At 43.6% G+C, this 25,404-nt stretch overlaps 1 protein-coding gene across 1 annotated transcript; it reads right to left on the bottom strand.

Moving 5' to 3' along the window:
- Nucleotides 1-1,929: 1,929 nt before the first annotated feature.
- DELE1 (DAP3 binding cell death enhancer 1) lies at nucleotides 1,930-25,119 on the bottom strand. The gene is made up of 13 exons (XM_075602029.1): nucleotides 25,006-25,119; nucleotides 22,369-22,471; nucleotides 15,930-16,053; nucleotides 15,112-15,256; nucleotides 14,811-14,972; nucleotides 14,606-14,703; nucleotides 14,061-14,163; nucleotides 13,554-13,699; nucleotides 13,050-13,208; nucleotides 12,867-12,959; nucleotides 9,677-9,836; nucleotides 5,538-6,243; nucleotides 1,930-4,070 (listed from the first exon to the last, which is right to left on the bottom strand). The coding sequence occupies exons 1-12, from the start codon at nucleotides 25,034-25,036 to the stop codon at nucleotides 5,981-5,983; spliced, it is 1,587 nt and encodes a 528-aa protein (XP_075458144.1). The 5' UTR covers nucleotides 25,037-25,119; the 3' UTR covers nucleotides 1,930-4,070; nucleotides 5,538-5,980.
- Between the last annotated feature and the right edge of the window lie 285 nt (nucleotides 25,120-25,404).

Raw genomic sequence — 25,404 nt, 5'->3', positions numbered from 1 at the left:
CTCAAAGTGGTGTGCAGGCATTGCTTTCCATGCATAGCTGGCCCCTGTGTCAGGGGGTTTAAAGCAGCAGAACAGGCTGCATTGCGTTTTAAATTATTATTATTTGTTTTTAATTACAGGATTGAAGCACTGTGTTCATTTCAGCTCCGGGGACTACCTGCTTCCAGAGATACTTACCTCTGTAGGGGTGCCGGTATACACATGCAGCCATTTAAAAGTGCCACAGCACACGGTCCGACAGGAAGCCCAGCGGATCATATTGGCCTGGGTGACCGGGACATTTAAACAGCACAGAGATACCGGCACCCCCTACGGAGGGAAGTTTCTCTGGAAGCAGGGGGTCCCGGGAGCTGAGATTAACAGTTCAGCTCCGGAGACCCCCTGCTGCAAACCTGTAAATAAAAAATAAGCAGCGGTAAACTAAGAATGTAACAAAATCATCGGATTCCTCAAACAACTGGAACCGTTATAAGCACATATAGGGCTGCTTTTGTTTCTTTGGAAATAAAGCACACAATGTTTTTTTTTGGGGGGGGGGGGGGGGAGGGCGGCATCTGAATATATTATTTTTCCTGAAGTTGTTTTCTCTACCCCCGTCTTTATCAGGGGTCTCTTTGCAACTGGACTGTGTTAATTTCAGGTGTGGGGAACACCCTGAAGTACTTATAGGAAGAGGTGCCACTGGAATCCCACATATCACGTGGGCCAATAGAAACGTCCTGTTGGCCTATTGCGTGATGTGGGAGATTTTAAACATCCATTTTGTTTCCCCGTGGAGGGGAGGAACTGAAAATAACAAGGCTCCTCTCTGGAAAGCCTCTGCTTCCCCACTCGTAACAAAATAGTGGGGGTCAAAAATAAGCGTTCGATAGGAGGAACTGCTTTTAACTTCATGATACAGGATTCCATCTTCACTTTATGAAAATGTTAAACTATATGCTTTTATTGAACAACAGACTAGAGTGCATTATATTTTTCAAAAGTTTATCATAATACAATTATTTTCTTCTTCATAAATATATATACTGTAGGTGTATACCTTTTAGCAGTAGATAGGGCCTTTTGCCTCTAGAGCAGCGGTGGGCAACACCAGTCCTCAAGGGCTACTATGAGGTCAGATTTTAAAGCAGCAGTCCAAGCTGTCCCCCCCCGCCCCTCCCCTATTTGAATATGTGCATCAATACAATCCACACTGATGAGTAATTTGCCAAGTTGCCGATAGATTTGCTCTCCTGTGATCGATCACCGATGATTTGGCTCGGGGTTTCACTAAATGGCTGCAGAGGAGTACTGACTCAGGATCTGTGACTTTGTAAATGGTTGCTATAGAAACAAAAAAGGTTTGTGGTAAGTCTTAGGCCATAACCGCACGGATGGTTGATGTTGGATCCACAGAGATGGAAATAACCTTGCATCGAGGGGCAGACCTCCACCCCACCATCCAATGTTGACTGGTGTTAATGCTAGAAAAACTTCAATGTAAAAATTGTACTGGATATCATAACCATTCCTGTATTGCATCAGAAAACCAATAAAACCAAAATGATAAAAAAAAAAGTTTGTTACCTAATACATTAAAAATGTCATTCAGAGTTGACGCTACAAGTATTTTCTCATAGTACAGAACTGATTTATTAAAAAAGAAACACATGTAGGATATTGCTTGGTCTGCAGCCTTTAGGGTATCCCTGTTTCAGCACCTGTGCTGAAGCAGGGATATCCTGAAAACCTGACCCCTTGGTGGCCCTTGAGGACTGGAGTTCTCTTAACACTGCAGAGCCTTTCAGAAACCAAAAAAGTCTCAAAATAAAAACAGTGTATCCTAAATTGCTCAGTTTGAAGCCTTACAAATAACAAAAAGATTAACAAGTAAGACTACAGCCATACAGTAGGGGTTTTAAAATGTCCTCCTATTTCAGGGGTGGAAAAAAAAACCACAACGGCTGGGCTGAACGGTCACTAACCCAACGATGATGGTCCTGGAAAAATTGTGTTGGATATTGGATCTCAGCATTTTAATCTTTATATGAGAATTACGACAAAAAAACACTAATTTAGAATGGACTGCTGCCGTCAAGAGAAAAAACAGAAAGCGAATCCCTGCGCTTCTCCCATTGGGCTAACAATAAATGGCAAAATAAATATACATAGTGTCTGCAAGTCTGTAACAGCTTATTGAGCAGCTTGTGGGAGGTTAGTCCCTCCTTTTCAAAGTATATAATCTCCCAGTAAGGTCCCTTTAAATTCACTTTTCACTTTACCTGCATACATGTAAGTATCTTTACTGGCATATAACAGTTTTAACTGCACTAAGTTACATAAGCTTATGCTTAGTTTATTAACCCCTTCGGGAATATTTCACAGAACATTTGTATGCATTTAGCCTAGGGACCTGCTACTGAGACTTACCTTGACGTTGGTTAGCAAGCTTGTCATTATTTGATCCAAGGATGTAACCAAAAGTCTCCTTTGTCTTACAGACTTAGGTTTCACTATGAATATTTATTTCCCCATTTATTGGGAGAAGCGCAGGGATTCACTTTCTGTTTTTTCTCATATGTATGGCCAATCTTTTCACCAGCAGCATGCTCCTTACACGTTGAAGTGCGGTAAATATATATATTTGCTGCTGTTAAGTGCTAGTGAAAGATTACACTATGAAATTTAAGAGACTAAGAGAGCAGTGTTCACAAGAGTTTGTGCGTATATTGTATGTGATATGTATGCAAGTACTGTATATATATCTTTATTTATATAGCACCATCAATGTACTGTCCATAGTTATTTACAGCAGTACCGCAGTACCACGTGGCATAATAGGAATAAGTGCTAGAGACATAAAAGTAGACATTAGGAAAAGGAGTCCCTTCCCCAAAGAGCTTACAATCTAAGGGGGGGGGGGTGACACATACATACATATACACCCACTACCCAGAGCGTTTGGGGTAACCGTAACAGGACTTCTCTCCTGTTTGACATCAGACCAAATCTATGGCTTCCAAAAAGATTCCCTCTGTAATCTGGAGCAATCAATTATTTTGAGGCCAGCAACCCAATCAAACCTTGTACTGGACATGAACAGCTCTGTTTAGTGGGACACCAAGTCAGCTGGTCCAGAGAACATTGTCACTGATTAGCAGTCACTGCGGGCTTGTCCCAGAGTTGTCTTTTACCCCAACAAATTTGGATTACCCCTGAGCTGGGTATTCTATTAGCTATCCTAGCTGCTGGGGCGCCACCTTAGTGACAGCCCCTCAACCCCCACAAGGGAAATTGCCATAAACCGTATTCATAGAATAGAACTTAATTTCAAAGTGCAAGAGCTCAATGTCAAATCAAGAGGAAGTTTTAAGGAATAGCAGCGAGTGACAAATAGACCTTAAATTATACGAGTTAGACTCGGGAGGCATCTGGGGAGATTGCCGCTTTAAACCCCTTTTCGGAGTGGTGTGCAACACATTGCTTTCCATGCATAGCTGGTGGCCCCTCTTGCAGGGGTTTAAAGCAGCAATAAGCGAAGCATTGAACAATATATTTAGATTCCTTAAACAAATCTAACAGTTTTAAGCACATATAGGGCTGCTTTTCTTTCTATGGAAATAAAGCACAGAATAATTTTCTTTTGGGGCCTCTGAATGTATTTGTTTGTCCTTAAAGTGCTCCCTCTACCCTTATCCCCCATCTTTATCAGAGAGCCAATAAAAGGTAAACTAGTCGCGATTTCTGGGGTTTTCTGCATATCTAAATACTTAGCCGGTGCCTTCTTCTCCAGCGTATTTCTGGGACCAAAATCTATTTATTTGGGGGTTTGAAGACATTTGTAGACATACAGTCTACAGACCTGCGAGAAATTCGTCTCATCTTGCATAAGGCACAAAACAATATGCTTAATGAACCGTTTGAGTGCCGGAAGGGCCGCAGTCCCAGAGTTCCACGACCCCTCCGGACCATCGGGATCTCAGGATCACCAATGAATGAAAATGGAAGAGAAGTTAAAGAAAAAACGTCAATGATGTAGCCACTACGTTATGGGGCCCCTGAAATGCCAGACATCGTGATGTAAAGGCTACCTCAGGGTTTCCCAAACTTTTTTTTCAGTGACCCGGTTATTTTTTAACTTCTTTTTCGTGACCCACTAAAAAATTTATTGCCTATACTGGCCCATAGGGCCTGCACAGGCACACACACAGCCACTGATATACACACACACACACACACACACACACACACACACACACACACACACAGCCACTGATACACACACAGCCACTGATACACACACAGCCGCTGATACACACACAGCCGCTGATACACACACACACAGCCGCTGATACACACACACACAGCCACTGATATACACACACACACACACACACACTGATACACACACAGAGCCACTGATACACACACACACGCAGCCACTGACACACACACACACACACACACACACACACACACACACACACACACACTCTGATACACACACAGAGACACTGATACACACACAGAAACACTGCTACACACACAGAGACACTGCTACACACACAGAGACACTGCTACACACACACACACAAACACTGATACACACACACTTACACTGATACTGATACACACAGACACTGATTCACACACAGACACACACACACACACACTGATACAGATACACACAGATACACACACACTGATACAGATACACACAGATACACACACACACAGACACTGATACACACACACACACACACACTCGCTCTCCCCTATACGCACACAGACACAAACAGTGAATTACAGGCAACGACGGATGTGAGTGACTGGAGGGGGGGGCAGGGACACTTGGGTGGGTGGGAGGGGGGCAGGGACACTTGGGTGGGTGGGAGGGGGCCAGGGACACTTGGGTGGGTGGGAGGGGGCCAGGGACACTTGGGTGGGTGGGAGGGGGCCAGGGACACTTGGGTGGGTGGGAGGGGGCCAGGGACACTTGGGTGGGTGGGAGGGGGCCAGGGACACTTAGGGGGCCAGGGACACTTGGGTGGGTGGGAGGGAGGGGGCCAGGGACACTTGGGTGGGTGGGAGGGAGGGGGCCAGGGACACTTGGGTGGGGTGACTTACCTTGCCGCCGGATGCTTTCCCCTGCTGCCCCCGATATCCCCTGCTGCCCGGGACGGGAGGTGGGCTTGGGGGCACGGGAGGTGGGCTCGGGAGGGGGTGCCACGGGAGGTGAACTCGGGAAGCTGGCCGCGGGGGGAAGCGGGCCGCAGTAGGAGCTTGTACTTCCACCCTCCCCCATGTAACGTGCGGGCCACAGAGGAGCTGGTACTTCCTCCTCCGTCCCACGTTGGGAGCGGGGGGGGAGGAAGGGAGCGGGCCCTGCTTGCCCTGCGCAAGCGCGCGGGACCGCGGGGGGAATCGCCGCCATTGTTTTTTAACTTGAGCGGGGGGGACGGGAGACACCGCGCGGCCAGCCTCGCTGCGACCCGGCAATTTTGGTGCCGTGGCCCGGTGCCGGGTCGCGACCCACCATTTGGGAAACGCTGGGCTACCTTATGGGGGTTAAGCAGGCGCTCCAGCCTTCTGTCCTATATGTGGCTGTCAGGTTTCTGGGGCCTATTCACTAAACTGCAATTGTGGTATTTCTTATTTGGAAGCATTCACCTTTGTTCTATATGAACAGGACAGTTGAAGCAAAGGGCAATAAAGTGGTTTGTAGAGGCAGAGAGAGAGGAATTTAACCCACAAATGGTGTGTCCAAGTCCAAAGGCTTAACCAAACCACCATAAGACTAAACAAAGACAGCCACAAGGGCAATATTGTCATACAAGTAGAAATACATTCCCAAGGAGTCAAATAATGCCACTAAAGCACTTATTACGGATCAAAAGGTTAAAGCTGACCTGGTGCCAAGACAATGTGATTGCAACACAGATTTATCCTGATTGTGCTTGTGCAGGGACCTTGCTATAAGTGCTCTTAGACACCCATCTGCTCATCCAACCCCAATTGCTCGGAGAGAGGCCAGTGGAAGTGGGTTATTCCTCACTTGCCCTGCTGTCAGGCTGTAGCTCCCACTGTCCACGGGGGACATTACCAATAGGTTCCCATCACTCAGCGAATGAGGTAGACCCAAGCTGTTTGTTCTGTTGGTAGAAAGGGCGTTGCTGGCTCTTGGCAGTAGGCTCATTTTCTCCAGCACTGTAAGGCAAGGGCTTGACGCAGCTGTCCTCAAACTGACGGAGAGGGAGCTCTGTCCTGTAACACAGACACGATAAAACTATCAACCTGCAGTAGGAAATAAGCTTACAGAACAGCAGGAGATCATGCACTGTATATTACTATTGCAGTAGGAGGAGGCTGATGTGAGGAGGCAGACTATTGCTATTCTGGTTGAAGAAAGCGAAGGGACTAAATGGATGTATGTTTTTAGTTATATAGCACCAACAATGTATGTATGTATGTATGTATGCATGCATGTATGCAGCACTTTACAAAATAAGCAATACAATACAGGGTGTTAGACCCCAAAAAGTGCATCAATTCTAAAAGCGCCCAATAGGAAAGGGAATCCCTGACCCAGAGAGCTTACAATTGAAGTGGCATGTTGGGAGACTCAGAGACAGCAGTTGAAGGTGAACGTACAGTGGATGGCAGTGCCTCACCACCTTGGTTGGTCAGTGTGTGTTTGGGGAGAAGTAGTCACGAGTCCAGGCTATTGAAATGCTTTAAATCAGATGTGATGGTGACGAGTTTGGCGTAATCGAAGTGTGAGGTCGTGGCACAGGAAGGGGCAGTGACCTTGGGACGGTTTTAGAGGGCACTAGAGGTGAATTGGGTTTAGGAGACAGTTATGGGACGATGATGATGTCTCCAATAGGACCAACTTGAATTCATAGCAATATTCGCTTTAATATGTGAAAACTAGCCGACTGATGCCTTTATAGTTTACGAGACAAGTATAGAAAGCTGTAAAATCACTCTGAACGTGTTTCATTTACAATGGGGTCTCAGAATGGCCATCTGCATTGCTCCAACTCCACTACAACTACAAGATAAAACCTATTCAAACCCCTGATTTTTCAAATGACCAATTAAGGAAACAAGATTAAGGAGAGAGAAGATATTATGGCAATAAAGCGCAGCAACAACCTCAGGTAAAAATGTTTAGAAACACTCAGCAGATCACGGTCATAAACTCAATGTTGTTCTATGTGGGTACACATCCTCTGCTGCTGTATACATGGCAGCACCTAGCTGACCATTGTCTTATGATGGTTGTATGTTTGACCCCCTCCAGTAAGACGCGAGCCTGGGGGGAAATTGCCGCCCCCTTCCGACCGGTCAGAAGTTAAACATTGGAGCCGTTTGCAGAAAGGAGGGGTTGCTGTGTGCAGCTGAGCCAACTGCAGATTCAGGCCATTAGGTGGCACTGCAGAGCTCAAATGGCATCTCCTCCCAGGCTGCGCCAGATCTTTGGGCTGGCTCCTCTCGGCACTGTGCTGGTAATAAGGGTATCCATGATTAAGGGGAGGTGTATATATGATGCATGTAAGGGGGCGTGTGGGCGCGCACATGCACAAAACGTGTATGGGTGTGTGCATGTACATATACACACACACATATATACTGTGTGTGTATATGACACGTATGGTGTGTGTGTAATATATAACACATTTATTGCTGTTGCGGGCAATAAAGTGTGTTACATTTGTATGAATATTGTGCATGGTGTGTGTGTGTGTGTGTGTGTGTGTGTGTGTGTGGTGTACATGTGATTATATACAGTATGTGTTTGTTCATGCATCCTGTGTGCATTTGATCCATTAATGTGTGTGTGTGTGTGTGTACATACTGTATGTAAATGGTGTTTATATTTGGTGTGGTTGTTTATTGTGTGTTTCTTTGTTTGTGTACGGAGCCTGACAATTGTATAGTGTATACATATGTGTAGTAGGGTGTGTGTAGCGTGCGCCTACGTATGGTGTGGGGGCCACCTGATTCCTGGGCCAGATGGTTCGGATTTCCCCCTAGGCTAAAATTTTCCAGTCAGACCCTGCAGCTCCAGTGCTTGAATATCTGCAGCACTCAGATCTGCATCAAGGCTGGAACTAAAGCTTGCACTGTCCCGAGAGCCACAGACCTGGTCTGCCGCTCCTGCGTGACAAATGGTCATGTCATTCTGAGAGGCACTAGGGACACATTTTTGTAATGTCACTAGAAGACATCAACTCCCTCCACACACACATACGCACTCCTCTCATACTAACTCCCTCCACTTACACACCCTCTCTCTTACTAACTCCCTGCACATATACGCATGCCCTCTCTCTTACTAACTCCCTGCACATATACGCATGCCCTCTCTCCTACTAACTCCCTCCACATACACGCACGCCCTCTCTCCTATTAACTCCCTCCACTTACACGCCCTCTCTCCTAACTCCCACCACATACACACACTCCCTCTCTCCTACTAACTCCCTCCACATACACACACACCCTCTCTCCTACTAACTCCCACCACATACACACACGCCCTCTCTCGTACTAACTCCCTCCACTAAGACACGCCCTCTCTCTCCTACTTACTCCCACCACATACACGCACGCCCTCTCTCCTACTAACTCCCACCAGATACACGCACGCCCTCTCTCTTACTAACTCCCTGCACATACACGCATGCCCTCTCCTACTAACTCCCTCCACATACAGACACACTCCCTCTCCTAGTAACTCCCTCCATACATACGCACTCCCTCTCTCCTACTAACTCCCACCAGCTACACGCACACCCTCTCTCCTACTAACTCCCACCACATACACGCATTCCCTCTCTCCTACTAACTCCCACCACATACACGCATTCCCTCTCTCCTACTAACTCCCACCATATACACACACTCCCTCTCTCTTACTAACTCCCTGTACATACACGCCCTCTCTCCTAGTAACTCTCTGCACATACGCACTCCCTCTCTCCTACACCTCAGTTTTACACCCGAGGAAGGGCTTGTATCCTCCAAAAGTGCAGCTTTGTGTGTCTTTATACACTAAATAAACATATTTGATGTACTGTATGAGACCCTCATTTTCTAAGTGGGGATATATATCCTACTTAAACTGTAAGCTCTCCGGGGCAGGGATTTCCTTTCCTATTGTCCAATTTTGTTTGTTGTACTTATTGTATTATAATTCCCTATACTGTATTGTCTCTTTTGTAAAGATTTACATACATCGCGACAGTCGAGGGTGTTTGTCCAGAGAAGAATCAGCACCATTGAGAACCCATTTATACCGTCTATACAGTATAGTGCGGGGTAAGGGTATCTGTTTGGTGCTGTGTGCATTTCAGAAAAGTAGCCAGAAGCAAACAGGAAGTTGTCCGGGTAGCAATTAGAATAGAGTACAGTTCAGCAGGGCTAAAAGTGCACAGGTTTGAATTGGGAAGCTGCAGAAAAGGAGCCTTTGGATGAATTCCCTGCCTTCTGCAACACAGCCTCGCCAGACAAACATGCACTTACCCACGGTGAGTGCATTTTGGCCAGCCCTGGAGATGCAGAATGTAAATGGATCCAGGACGGACAAGAGACCAGTAACTGGAAATGACGGATCCAATCACAATTGCAAGTAATGTAAGTAAGTGACCTATTTAGTAGTAGTGAAATACCTGAGCAAACAAGACCTCACCTTCTGCCTGCTCCTGATGCATCTCAAGCAGTCTCCGCTGAGCTAGCCCATGACCTGCTCTTGCAGCTCTCTCGTAATGTCTCAGTGCTTCTCGTCTGTTGGCTGGAACCCCAAATCCTCTTTCGTAACAGACTCCCAGATAATACCTGCTTTGAGCATCCTAATCAGACGATAAACCGGAAAGATCAGTTTGGTTTTAATATTTATTATTTACAGAGCAATTAGTGAGACCTTTAACACAACCATCACCACTGTGCTTATGGGTGAGTGTAGGGGTAAATCTATCCTATCCACAATATAATTCCCTTCTTTGTAGTTGCATTATTCTGAGGGTTAATCTTACCAGTACCTTGCAAAAATCAAAAAGGCGGCTGCACCCCGGAGACACAAATTAAAATGTGTGGTCTAACTCAGGCGTGGCCAACTCCAGTCCGCAAGGGCCACCAACAGGTCAGGTTTTAAGGATATCCCTGCTTCAGGAGGTGGCTCAGTCTATGACTGAACCACTGATTGAGCTACCTGTGCTGAAACAGGGATATCCTTAAAATCTGATCTGCTGGTGGCCCTTGCGGACTGGAGTTGGCCACTCCTGGTCTAACTGGAATGCGCGTCCCAACAAAAAGGTTCAGTACGGTGCCGCCAAGGACAAAGCCGGTGTACACCATAAAGGCTTTCTCAAGCACACTTAATAATTCATATCAAAAGAAGACTTTTAGCAATAGATCCCTGCAACACAGGGATTCACTCACTCGGAGCATCAATATAGTACCAGCATTAACATGTAACATGTCTCTGGCATTAATAACCTTCTTCCCTGGACCAGAAGCGGCTTTAAAGATAATAGAAGTGCTGAGGACGCTTTTACGAAGCACATTTATTGCATATTTAGGAGACTTGAGTTAAGTGATGCACCTTCATAGAAAAGAACCCTGCTTTATTCTTTATTACAAATCCGATACATTATCTAGACCGGAAGCTACTAAAATACACGTGGGGCCCAATTTTTTATTTTATACTGGACAACCCCCCTGCACCCCCCCCCCCAAAGAATTTTCTTTGCCTTAGGGACACTCATTCTGTATTCAGTGCACAAAGGAACAGGTGCAAGATCTGGGTGTTGGGTTAAAAGAATAAGGATCCCACATAGTACAATATATTAAAATGGGTTATTGGTGTAGACAACTTGCCATCATCTATAAAACAGAGAGAACTCAAAAGAGAAATGAGTCCAAAGCACCCCACTAGTATGCACTCGTTACCGAAGTAATGATAAGATACTCCTAATTGCCAAAAACATTCAGATCCCTACCAGGGTACTGAGAGCGACGAAAAAACAAAAAAGGTTTATTACATCAATCATATTACACTTAAGCGTTAAAATCTTTGTTAAAATCCCCACACAGGAGCGGAGGAGAGGAAAGAGGGGATTAGCTGACTGAATTGCTACAGTGGTATCTGTAGTCGGTGAACTCCCCTTCTTCCCTGCGGTCACTATAGCTCTGCGGTATCAGCTATCAATGATTGATATAGTCAAGATGCGTAAATGCAATTGGATATTAATGATAGTGATCCCAAGTCAACAGTGCCAGCAATATGTGATACTATACTGTTGCCATCCAAATATCTCTGGTTAATTCACTACAACATATAGGTCTGTTCCAGGCAACATAAGGTTACCGCAGACCCAAAACAAATGCAGTTCTTAAATAGCTGACATATACCGAAAACTCACCAGCCATATACTAGTGGCTAGTGGTATCAATAAGACTTAGAGATGACGTCATGTAGGAGCGGCGGCACACCCTTCGCTGCAACCCTTAGCGACGCGGGCACTTCCTCCTGCTTTTGGCTATAATCTATGTGGCTGCTCTGTTTATGTAATTTACACGTGCTTCTTCTTCTGTCACGAACAGATATATTGCAAGGCTGTTTGGTTACATACTAGCAGTTAGACACTAACAGTATAAGTATCACTTGTACCCTCTGGTTACATAATAGCAGTTACATATTAGCAGTAGATGGATTATTTATACCCCCTGTATACTGTGTTACCCTGTACTGCCCAGAATTAATCCTATGCGGGCAATTCCACTTCAAGCTGTTACTACTTGGGTGGCAATTATGTGCAGGTTCAATGTGTGTACTCTCTAAGTCTTATTGATACCACTAGCCACTAGTATATGGCTGGTGAGTTTTCGGTATATGTCAGCTATTTAAGAACTGCATTTGTTTTGGGTCTGCGGTAACCTTATGTTGCCTGGAACAGACCTATATGTTGTAGTGAATTAACCAGAGATATTTGGATGGCAACAGTATAGTATCACATATTGCTGGCATTGTTGACTTGGGATCACTATCATTAATATCCAATTGCATTTACGCATCTTGACTATATCAATCATTGATAGCTGATACCGCAGAGCTATAGTGACCGCAGGGAAGAAGGGGAGTTCACCGACTACAGATACCACTGTAGCAATTCAGTCAGCTAATCCCCTCTTTCCTCTCCTCCGCTCCTGTGTGGGGATTTTAACAAAGATTTTAACTATTAAGTGTAATATGATTGATGTAATAAACCTTTTTTGTTCTTTCGTCGCTCTCAGTACCCTGGTAGGGATCTGAATGTTTTGGCAATTAGGAGTATCTTATCATTACTTAGGTAACGAGTGCATACTAGTGGGGTGCTTTGGACTCATTTCTCTTTTGAGTTCTCTCTGTTTTATATATTGTTATACCTCCCTTGCACCTACCTTATCTTCTACAGGACCTAGAATACACATAGGCGAGCAGTTTACTCCTTCTCTTTTCTGACATTATACACATCTGTCAATCTTTCAGACCCCACTCCCTATTTGTCACTCATTGTCCTCCCTTATCTTTGCCACTTTCTGTAAATCCCAGTGTATGTGTACCTTCTGTCACTCTGCTTCCCCCCACCCCCCTTTCTTCATCCCCGATTGAACATCTTCTGGGCCCCCCATGCTGGAAAGAATGTATGTGAGTTACAGAGAGAACACAGAATGTTAGGGGCCTCTCAATGGCCTTGGAGATTACAACATGGTTAATAGTATGGAAGTTGCAGTGGGTCATTTAGTTGGGGCTCATTCATTAATTTATATGTGTGAAAGTTACATTATTGTGATTTTCCATCCATTCTATAAAATATCCCAATCATTCTAGTCTCACCTACCAAGTTCTCAGCAGCCATCCACAAGTACCTCACTGCTTTCTGCGGATCCAGATGAGGGTCTCTGCTATACAAAACTCCTAAGTATGCTTGAGCCTTCAAAGAGAGAGAAGATAACAGTTCTGCACGCAGATAACCCACAGTATGTAGTACCAGATTTAAATCGCAGCTGCCTTAAATACCAACCTGTTGCATCCCAACCTGAGCTGCGTCTTGGAGCATCCATAGAGCAGTCTGGGTGTCCTCCGGCTTTGATACATCTTGTGACTGTAAGACGCAGCGTGCATAGCGATACTGAGCTTGGCGGTGCTCACCTTTGGCTGCAAGGAGATAATATTCTGCGGCCTGCAGGGTTATTAAAATGATATATTACAATACGAGAAGTAGCAAAATCTTCTCATTCGTTTCCCCCATCAGAACATGGTTAACTCCTTGTGCCGACACCATCTGAACCCCCAGTGCAACCCTACAACATTAACAACACTATAACATGACTGCACACAGTTTCGTGAAGACATGGCCTGTCTTTCCGCACCACGGTATGAGATTTGCACAGGCACTGTCCCTTTAACAGTGCGAGAAATTGGTACAGCCTTCTACCCATCTTGGACACGCCAGTATCACGTTCACAGCCCAATCCGTGGGCTTTGCAGTGACCCACGTGCAACATATTTAATGGGTGCTACGTACCTTCGTCATGTTCTTAGCGACACCTCTTCCTTGCTCATAGCACACGCCTGTGTTGTATTGGGCCTTGCTGTATCCACTCTCTGCAGCCTCCTGGAAGTAGCGGAAAGCGGTGCTGTAATCAGCACGGTCCCTTGCGCTAACAATTCCTGCAGAAATACGTAGGAATCAGCATTGCATAAAAAGCTGGACACCATTGTCTATGTAACCCGCATAAGAGTCAGGCTACGTGCAAGAGGCCATAGCTGTGAATAAAAAGAGGCCACATGTGAGAGTACAGGGGACAGAAGAGAAATACGTAGTCCAACTGCGGTGGTAAAAGTGACAAGCCTTTTAATGTATGTTTTACCGGTAGATCCCAAGTTCAAATCCTCATATCGCTCCCTATGACGCAGGTAAATGGTAGATACATTATAACTAGGTGATGAAGATTCATTGGAGGTTGGGATCAACATTGTGTTTTTTCAGAGATGAAATGATAGGGATATAATGTAAAAGGCTGGGATTTACCGATGATATTCAGCACCACGGGCACACTGCTCTCAGTCACCTCCAACAGCCGGGATGCTGCAAACTGCAGAGATTCCCCCAGCTCTCCCTCGGGCTCTTCCAGCTGTGAGGAGAGGAAAGGAGTGAGCACATCCCCCAATGACCATATGTATCCCAGTGATTATATCGAAGGCTCTGTATGCACACTATAACCCATCTCCTCAGTAACAAAGCACAGGGAACTGCAAGCTCTTACCGGCCCTTTAATCTGCCCTGAAACCTATTCAGATGCAGTAGTGTCACAGCTTGTGTTCCCCCCAGCACCCATCTTTGAAGCAATTGGACTCTGGCCTTGTTATGCACCTCTGCAAGTGACAGTCTCTGTAACTATGCATCTCTGCACCCATTCACTGCACACTCGGTCGCTACAATAGACATTTCTTTGAACCCCCAGCTCCATTCCCTATGACTTGAATACACTGGACTTGCATCCATGCACATATCCGCAGATAAGCAACCTATAATCCTCATGGGTAGAGAAATGAAGAAATGGGGGAGTGTCTTACCTCTTGGCCAGGCCTCGTTGCTGGCTCCTCACCATCAGAACCTGATCCAGACGTGGAGCTGGTGCTAATGCTACTTGTGTTTCCAGTCTGCGATTCACCTGCAATATCCAAAGTAGGTGAGGACCAATGGATCAGAAAGGTGAAGGGGAATTGTCCACAGTGTCTTTCTCAACAAGTTTTGGGTTACAGTCAATAGGCACATTACCTTGTTCGAAAACAAAATGAAGCACCCCACTGCCAGAAGAGGAGGCTGAAGATAAACTCTCGGGAGAGTTATCTGATTCTGGAGGACTATGTTCGCTTTCCACATGGTTTACATCCCAGGAACAAGCTTCGGCTCCTTTTGGAACAATGTATGACCGCACATCTGATAAACACACGCAGACAACATGAGAACGGTATTAGAGCACATCTCACAGTATCATTCATTTTTGGCGGGAAAAAAAGAGTTGCTATGCATCAGCATCATCCCCGATAAAAAGACAAACAAGAGGGGCATTACTCACATGCGTTTTGGCTCAGTGGGATAGAGGTCAGGATCTGGTCCAGGTAAGAGCGTTTAGGGCAACTAGCTTCCCGTGATGGGTTGGGAGCACATCTCTGAAAGGAGACCTGTCGAGCCAACTGCAAGAAAAACACAGCCGCGGCCCCCTGTGGGAGAGATATAGTATTACACAGATTAAGCCAATTCGTACATTCAAAAAGAGATATATAAAAAAAAGTCACACAGATCTAATGAACAGCTTGCACCCAGGGAGAGTGCAGGGTTAAAAAGAATACAGGCACTCACAGTCACTCAATATAAAATGAACTATATTTACATGCTGTCAAAAAACTGATCTATACAACAGCGTTTCAAATGTTGTTGGTATTTTACATTTGCACCAACGAATCAAAAGGAGTTATGGTTTCAAGTCTATGAAGCACATCATAATAAATATTTACAGAAAGATAGACTGTTCAAGAGCTGTAGATAAGCTTTATCAGACTGCAGACTTACTACACAGACCTAACTACACTCGTATAACCTGAGAAAGCAAATTACACAAACCTAACACAATATTCAACCACCCAAATCCTCAAGCAAAGCCTGGCAAACAAGAACCCAGTTTTTGCACTATCTGCGTTTCCTGTAAAACCAAGATGTTATATGCGAGAGCGCTCACGACGAAGAAGTTGCCGAAGGCAATTGTTTAGAAGGCATCTAAGTTTCGCTCACGTGTTCTCCAATAAGGGTGTTGTCTATTTTCTAGCAGTCATGACAAGAAGTTAATGAGTTGTCATATTATGGTATTTAAAAAACAACAAACCCTCTTTATCTTACCCATCCAAAGGCATCCAGGGCTGTGTAGTGTGGGAGCCGACACGAAAAGGACCTAAATGTCCCTTTTTTCTTTTGGTCTTCTCCGCTCTGCCCATTCTGGGACCCAGATGAGTGGAACGTGTAACTGCAAGAAAGAGGGGGGGAATCCATGATAGAAGTGTGATAGAATTCTCCAAGTTGTTCTTGTTTACCACTTTACTGTTCCAAAAAGTTATTTTGTGCAAAAATCAGATGCAAGGGAAGAAGGTTGCGTTTTACTGATCTAAATACCCATTCTGCCAATCACACTACCCACTTTTTTTTTAATAACTTCGCCTTTTTATTGTAAGCAAGAATACAAAATAGAACGGTACATGATTATTAAAAGCTTACACAGAATTTTCACATTTTCAGTTAAACATGTAAGGGCCGGATTAGCCCCTTACACAAAGGTGTAAAATTGTAGGGGGGAGGAGGGGGCACAACAGTTTAAAAAAGGTAAACGTGGGGATATAACAGTGGAAGGAAGGAGGAGTCCTGTGGTTAAAATAGAGATGAGGGGGGGTTGTATTCCAAGGTTAAAAATAAAAAAAAATCTATCTTCAGAGAACCACAATAGCGTTTAGTGAATCAAGACCAATTGTTTGATTAGGACAAGAGCCAGGGAAACAAGATTTGGGGGGGATTTATTTTTATTAACGCTGTTGCTTAGAAAATCTGATGGTTTCTCCATAAGCATTACATCCCATATCTTGTTCTTAATCATTAAAAAATATATATATATATATCAAAATGGGGCGATGGGGTGGATGCAAGTTCCTGGCAAGAACACATCTGACTGCCATCCCACTACCCACTTTCAAAGCCTTTTATCAGTTTCCCGGAGAACCTCCAAAGCTGGAAGTGATTGTCAGCGGTTACTGTAGGGCACAGGACAGCGGGGGCGACAAAACAGCACACAAACGCATGAAAACCCAGCAAATATAATGCAAAGACACATTTTCTTTAAGGACAAGTAGCAACTCGGAAGGAGGACATCATCATCATTAAACAGTGCGGAATGCTCATTTTCCGGAGAATGGGGTGATACCCATAATCATTATTGCTTTTTGATTTATTTGCTACTGTTCATTACTTTCTGTATAGTGTGCAGGAGGTGACCTTTTCTTAAGAACATTGGAAAGTCATTCACCTATTGCTCTACTGTCAGAATGATTGGTGAAATGGACTTTCCCAGTGTTGAAAGAGATGCGGCGATTGGAAAAATGCCAGGCCGGTGTACATAACACAAAATCTATGCTAGAAAGTCCTAATGAAGTAAATCTTTCTGAAGAACCCCCCCCCCCCCCCCCTCTCATCTTACAGGTTTCTAGTGACCGAGAGCACCGGCAACTCCAGTAGAACTTGTATTTTCTGTAATGTCAATGAAATATTCCTTAGGGGCTTATTCACAAGGCCTCGCTCGCTGAAGCATAGCAAACATATTCACTGCAATGCGCTTGCTTCCTGTTGGCCAAAGTGCCATTGCAAAAGGTTGTGTCTGATTTCAAGGAGACGTTAAGCTGCTCTGCAAGTTGGATGTGCTGAAAAAAGCTGTGTAATACGGCAGGCATAAGCTTATAGGGGCCCATGCTAAAATGGACAAGCAGCAAAAAGGTGGCGCACTGAGTGCTCATTTGCATGTCATTACCCAGAATCCCTGGCTTCAGTGCAAGTGTTGCATGCTAAGAGATAATATGGAACGGCAGGTTTGTGGACCTGTCGGAGACATGTAATTGAGCTCATAAGTGGTATTTTTTAAATTAAATATGAAGCAAAGTTCTACTGTTTGGGGGTTGTTCAAAGAAAGCAATTTTTGTTAAATAAAATAAGTATTCTTATATATATTTGTAAACTTCAATAGGTAGTGATGGTCTTCACCCACTAATAGCATCACACTGACCACTACAAAATATTTTATTAAAGAAGGAATTCTCTATGTGAGCGGTTGTGGGTCTCTGCATCAGTGGGCTAAATGTTAAAAGTAGGGGAAGCAAATCCAGGCACACTGGCAAAGAGGGATCAGAGTTTACTACCAGCGATGCAAATTGCATAATTTCTAAATCATTTCTAGATGCCCACAAGTGGCTCCATGACCATTATTGAGCATTTTGAGGAATGGTTACTGGATGATTGGGGAAGGAAGTTTGCAGAGAGATATTACAATGAGTTATACAGAAAGTTACGTCAAAAACTTGTACAGTTTTTCTTTTGAAAGCTAAATGCCTGTTTCTTTAATAGAAAATGCCATTTAATAACAATTTCTCCCCAACATAAAATTAACTCCTTTTTATTTTTACATTTTTTAAAAGTCGTGGAACACGGTCAACAGAGACACATTTTTTATTTACGGATTTATCTATAACGAAACCAAATACAATACGCCCTCCTTCTGTCTCTGTAAGATCTCCCTTCTTATCACTTAGATTGTAAGCTCTTCGGGGCAGGGACTTCTTTTCCCACTGTTACTCTTATGCCTGAATACATGCATGCATGTACTGTTGAGCCTTTACCATCATTCAGAACATAACGCCATAAGAGCTTCAGGCTGTGTATCAATGGTCTGATCCGATGTGTCCAGCTCAAGAGTTGAAAAGTTGTATTTAAACTATTTTTAAAAAAATGGCATTTAACCACAAGGGCTTGAACTTCTATTCAGTGCAGGGAAGGTAACATAGTCATTCCAGCCATTCACAGAAACCTTTATTTGTTAAAGCAGTAATACATCCCTGAAGTCTATACGCGTTTAACGAGTACAGTATATTGTTAGTATCTTGTCCCCTGATGACCAGCTCTTAAAAAAAAAAATTTTTTAAAGGAGGGGGGGGGGGGGGGGGGGGTTTGGGGGGTTGTTTGGTGTTAAAAATCATTTTTCTTAATCTCCAGCTTCTGAGTTTATCATGGTAACCTTTAGACTGCAATGGGCCCTGGGGAGAGCTCCATTTTAACCTCCCGGGCACGTAATATTTGAAATGCTCATCTCCCTTGAGCATTAAATTAAAAAAAAAAAAAAGACAGGGAGAAATAATTTAAAGCAAAACAAAAAGTGAAATACCAAAATATGGCGATCAATGCAGACACTGTTATAAACAGTTCAGTATGTATAAAAGTGGATCATGAATAACGCTTTGCAAACATCCGAGTCAACATTGCCTTAAAGCAGCAAAATGTAAAATGTTGCATGATTTTTTATTTTTAATAAATCAGTTCAGTAGTATTAGATCATACTTACTGCATTTTTGCATTTTTATTATTGAACTCTAAATGCCATTTTTTAATGAGTTTTATAGCATCTGATTTCTATAGCAGGCTTTAGCACACTTCCCCAGCAGTGCGAGATCTTTGCAAAACTTTCCTGTTTGTGATCATTTGTTGCCAATGTTTCCAGCAGTTTGAGCTGCAAACTGTAACAATAGATAATGTTACAGAGTAAGTGCAGAGCCTCGATCTGTGCAAAAGTACCCCAATATTCATTAACTTAAGAGAATTTTTAAAAAAAAAAAGCATATCATATCCAGCCCTGGACACCTGAACTCTGCCCCATGCATGTCGAGTTTACAGTTACTTCCTACGAGAGTTTGTGATTAAATGCCTTAATATTTCTGCACCATCGGTGCCGGCCAATATAAGACCACAGTGAACTAATGGCAGTGATATGTTTAATGCATTAAAAAGGTAATTGTAGCAACTATATGTAAAAGAAAGGAATCGCTCAAAGCCTGTCCCACAACAATATATACAGATCCATCCTCACCCCCTGGAGAAAGACTTATAAAGAGCAATTACTACTGTATTTCCCGCTTGCACCCATTAGGAAAGAATTATACAGTATGGATCCCTATATGCGGTGACAGATTCTACGTGTGTAGCAGTTAATAATCTTTTAATAACATTAACACTAACTGATCTACATTGTTATTTTTTGTTTGCATATTGATATATATCTCCCAGGAGTGACTATGCTTTTTTTTAGATTTGAAGCAGGGGGTTCTCGAACTGAACCGCGTCGATTTATGCTCCGGGGACCCCTTGCTTCCCGAGATGCTTACCTCCGTAGGGGGTGTCGGTATCTCTCTTCAGTTTAAATGTCCCGGTAATGTGAGCCAATAGGAAGTCGCAAGGGATGACGTCATGGCTTCCTATTGGCCGGCAGGACTTTTAAACTGCCATATTGTGAACCCAGCCCGGCTTCCAACCGGCACCCCATACAGAGGTACGTATCTCAGGAAGGAGGGGGTCCCTGGAGCTGAAATCTAAACGGTTCAGCTCTGGAGACCCCGTTTCAAACCTATTAAAGTAAAAAAAAAGTTAAATGATAAAGCCGCAAAGAAGGCTCCTTTAAGGTAGTTGGTCTTAAAAGAAAAGAAAGTATAGGGCTCTAAGTAAAAGTGTAATTTTAAAATGGTTTCACTGGTGAGATTAATCCAATGTATTCATGTCCCTCCATATAACATGGCCTGTCACAAAAACAAAAAGGACACCGGATAATGGAAGCGTAAAGCCGCGAAGGGCAGCAAAGTCCCTGCTAATCTTCCTATTACAATGTTTATAAACATGTCTGGGGTACATTGTCACTGCAATTTTAAGAGACCTATTTTAATGGCAAATGAGGATCTGTTTCAGTTTCTATTATGTATCGATCTATTTTTTTTTATTTTATTTAAAATTGCCCGCCTCTGTAGCACTGTACCCCTTTTCCGAACCATCCAGCTACGAGGCCCCTAATACTTGCACAACTTCCCACACATGGCCGAACCACGTCGAAGATAACGGCAGAAGGAACCCAATCGGACAGCAAGTTTGCATTTGGAATCGTCACTCTGGTTCTGGTTTATGGCAGTAGTCGGTGCTGATTTCCATATCATAATAAAAAGTGTCCGGTGGTTACAATGAAGCTCTAAGATTAAGCTAGAGATTAGGAAAATCTTGATTTTGAACACTAGAATTTTTCTAAAAAGGGCAGGACATGCTCGGCAGGCAAGATACTTACAATATAGCAGGGGAAGGAGTTTACTGTTCTAACCCATTCAGGACCCCTATAAGCTCATATTGAACCCCCAAAATAACCACAACATACATATACATACACATATAGTCTTTGGATGTAGCACTGGGCTCTGTCTGTGTTTCATGTTCTTTCTCTGGTTTTAAATATATATATATTGCCATGCTCAGTAGCACTCCTCTGACACTTATACTGAATGTTTTGCAATTCTTGTTCAGCTGGTCCTAGCTGATTTGGAGGGTGGCTCCTCCTTCCCTAGTTTGAAGCTCACCCCCTCCCACTTTTAAATGGTTAAAGCTCACTCCTTTACACCTTCCACACCCATGGGAACTTACATCCAGTTTGATTGCGAAAAATCTAATACAGAGTGCTTTTCCTGGTATTATACAGGTTAATAAGAGCTTCAATCAGACTTAGAACTATGCAACTAATTTTGACAGATTTATTATAAATCATTCTTCCTGGTAATGTACAGGTTATTAAGAATCTATTTTAGTGTTAGGACCCTTGAGGCGTGGTCTGCCTTGGAGGGACTCAAGGGCTCACAACACTTTGGCCAAAGAGTTAAACTAAAAGACCATTTTATTCAAAAGATATCTATATATATATATATATATATATATATATATATATATATATATATATATATATATATTTCTCTTAGGGGAAGACCTTTCTCAATGACTATTACATTTATGTACTATGATCTACTGATTTAAATAGGGCAGTATTTTTCAACAGGGGTTTCTAGAACCCCTTGGGTTCCCTGCAATTTTCAATTTATTTGAAAAGTGTACTACATACAGAAGACTGTATAATGCATCTGATCTCAGACACGTTATTAGAGAGGGTTGGGGTTCCTTAATTGCATTTAATTTCAGACTCACTATTAGAGAGGGTTGGGGTTCCTTGCAATGCATCTGGTCTCAAACGCTATTAGAGAGGATTGGGGTTCCTTGCAATGCATCTGATCTCAAACGCTATTAGAGAGGGTTATATATATATATATATATATTTAGGCACTGTACCATGTACTAGTGTCTTTGGATGTAGCACTGAGCTCTGTCTGTGTTTCATGTTCTGTCTCTGGTTTTAATTACTGTTCTATCCCCCCTGAGTAGTCACTATGTAAGAGGTCATAAGCTAATTTTTCAAGGGAAGATCGCGTTATGCACTCCTGTGGAGAGCGAAACGCGATCTGGCAGGCAGGGGAACGGAAGACTCATCCCTCCTGTTCGCGTCATCAGTGATTCGCTCTGAGGGGCGGTCACGTGATTGCGAAGTGCAGAAGGGTCTGTGTCACTCTGGTGCCGCGGTCCTTCCGGCACGCACAGGGTTAAGAGTAGAAGAGAAGCGGCGTAGTGCTTCAGATGCACTGCTTTCCCACCACAGATTACGACAAACCTATGCACTCACCTTTTGCCACCAGCATTCTGCCCCAGAGGGAGCAAGGACGTTGAACTCAGAGCCTCGGTCTCTCCACATACCGTGACGTTCGATGCATGGAAGCGGCACAGGGCTGGGGTGCAAAAAAAAGAAAGAACAGGAGTTGGACACCGTCCCTCATAAGTCCCCTCTACAAATAGACTTTACAAACACCCCGCTCTGCATCTTTAAATTAATGGAAAAACAAAGAAACTCCAACATGACAAATTATTTCACCAATTTAAATATTTTCTGCTAATAAGTAGGGGTTATTTAGTTCAATCTTTTGGCCAAACCATCTTAAGCCTCCTACCAAGGCAGGGTAGACCCTTTCAGCAGATACAACTCCAGTTGGTACTATAAAACATATTTTGTGAATTTGGCGGTTTTCAGCTTGCTAAGATTGTGTATTTCTAGTTGTAAATTGTTTGTTAGGTATGTGGTCTCTCCTCTTAGTTTGAGCTCACCAAACCAACCCCTATTTCAGTGTTTTTTTTTTTTTTTTTTACCCTTTTTAACAAACATATGTTGAAATTCTGCGGAACCCCAACCCTCTCTAATAGCGTTTGAGATCAGATGCAATTAAGGAACCCCAACCCTCTCTAATAGCGTGTCTGAGATCAGATGCATTATACATTCTTCTGTATGTAGTACACTTTTCAAATAAATTGAAAATTGCAGGGAACCCAAGGGGTTCTAGAAACCCCTGTTGAAAAATACTGCCCTATTTAAATCAGTAGATCATAGTACATAAATGTAATAGTCATTGAGAAATGTCTTCCCCTAAGAGAAAGTTGGCAGTAAACTTTGGTGCAGCGATAAGTTTGTGATTTCTTTTTTTCTTACCACTTGTTAATAGCACATATAGTGCTTCTAAATATTAACCCCTTAGACACCGCGTACGTGTCACACATCCCAAACAATTGACTATATCATTGTTTTCTTTATTATTTTCTCCGTGCAGTGGAGGAAACAGTGTAAAATTGGTGGTGTAGGAAATCCTTCTGAAAGGGTCTACCCTGATGTGGGCGAAAGATTGAACTAAATGACCCATACTTCTTAGAAGAAAATATATAAATGAATTAAATTATTTGTCATATCGGATGCACATTGAGGCTTCTTTGTTTTCTGCTGCATAACCCAAGGTCACATCCCCAGAAACACTCCAGTTGGTATTATAAAATATATAATATTGTGGGTTTGGCGGTTTTCAGATCATTAAATTTGTATATTTCTAACTGTTTAAAAAAAAAAAAAAAACAGTCAACCCATAACGAAAACCCTGTGAACTCTGAATATTACTGCAAGACGTTCTGCCTCAGTAATAACATCCTGACAGAATATCCCAAAGGTTATTAACTTGTGGTATGATAAGCAATGGTGCTACAGATGGTCAAGCCTCAAGTGGCTGTAGGAGAGGAAAACAGAAGCCGAGACCGTAATAAACACCAATTGTGTTTTATTAGTTTAAATGTAACTAATCTAAGGGAACAAACATGTTTGGGTAGAGATACATTTATATTATAATCTGGCCATCCTTTTCTACTATCCCAGTGTATATTTTTACAGTTCCTGCATTTTATTCTTATTGTTTTGCTCGACCACTTTGTTTCCACATTATACAATAAATGTTAAAAATATTATACATACTTGGGCACCTATGTAGATAGCTCATAGTATGGGAAGGTAAGGTTATTTTATTATGCTGGTGCAGAATACAATTAGGTAACAAACCTAACTAACTTAGTTACTCAAGATATTGGGTCATGTTCACTAAGCATGGCTACGCCTTATGACACCTTCTGGCGCTGACCAATTCCAGCCTTATTCAAGTAAATAGGCCACACTGTGTCTTACGCCATAGGACAGCTAAGTAAATATGGCCAATTATCTGTGCTTGTTGGTTTCATTTTAATATTACAGCAGGAAGTGTTGGGATGCAGCTTACATATTCAAAATAATCACCTCCACCCTCTCTACATACCCTACCTTCAACATACCTGTCAACTCTCCCCGATTTGGGTGGGTCACTCTCCCCGATTTGGGGGGGGGGGGTCACTCTCCCCGATTTGGGGGGGGTCACTCTCCCCGATTTGTGGGGGGTCACGCTCCCCGATTTGGGGGGGGGGGGCACTCTCCCTGATTTGTAGCATGGTCTCAGACTTCAATGGAGTCTCACTGATACATTTCAGCAGTTTTTTTTTAAAGTTTAAAATGTCATTTATGAGCCCAGAACCTTTACATCTGACTGTCAGCCCTGAAGGTTGACATCTCTACTACGAGTGACCCTTTCCAGCACCAGCAAGGTAACAGGCAGGGCCTCCTTTGATCCTGAGACTTGAGGACACATGGTAATAACATTGTAGCCAATAGAATGCCCTGGATTTGTGGCAGGACACTGGGGGCTGGGGACTCAGCTGTCAAAGTCCCAGGACACATAAGTCACATTTAGGAGGAACTGACCTCAGCCACCTGTCAATTACACTGGGATACCCCAAACTTTAGTGAGTGACATCTGACAGGTCTGCTGGAGTAGGGTTACCATGTGGTTATCTCACCCTGGGGATCTACACAGATCCCTGAATAGCGGTGGTTGTTGTCCCCACCGGTGTGTATGGGTTCGGTTACCTCTTGCCAGGAGCCCAGGAAGCCGCCACATTTCTCCGGCCGGCCCAGATCACGAAGACGACTTCATACAGCTAATTGCGCATGCGCGACTTCGGTCCGCCAGCAAGCCAGAGAAACTTTGGATTCCATCGACTTCTACACAAGGGCTTTGGCTAGAGCGCCGGGGGCGTGTCATCTACCGCAAGGCTGCTTGCTGCGGCGGCGTCGGCGGCTCGGCCATCATTGAATCTGGCAGAACTCCCATACTTTTAGTAGTGGTAGTGGCATATTGGGACTGCTGTAGGGAATTGTCTCTCCATGTAGGGACATTTCCCGCGGATTCCAAAGTGGACATCAAATATAATTACAAAAAGAGGGCTATTTGGGCTCAAAAATGGAAATTAAAGCTGCTTGCGGATG

The sequence above is a fragment of the Ascaphus truei genome, chromosome 5 (assembly GCF_040206685.1).
Source record: "Ascaphus truei isolate aAscTru1 chromosome 5, aAscTru1.hap1, whole genome shotgun sequence".
In the NCBI taxonomy this organism is placed as follows: Eukaryota; Metazoa; Chordata; class Amphibia; order Anura; family Ascaphidae; genus Ascaphus; species Ascaphus truei.
Note: the sequence above shows the minus strand (reverse complement) of the source record. Positions and strands in the feature narration are given on the sequence as shown.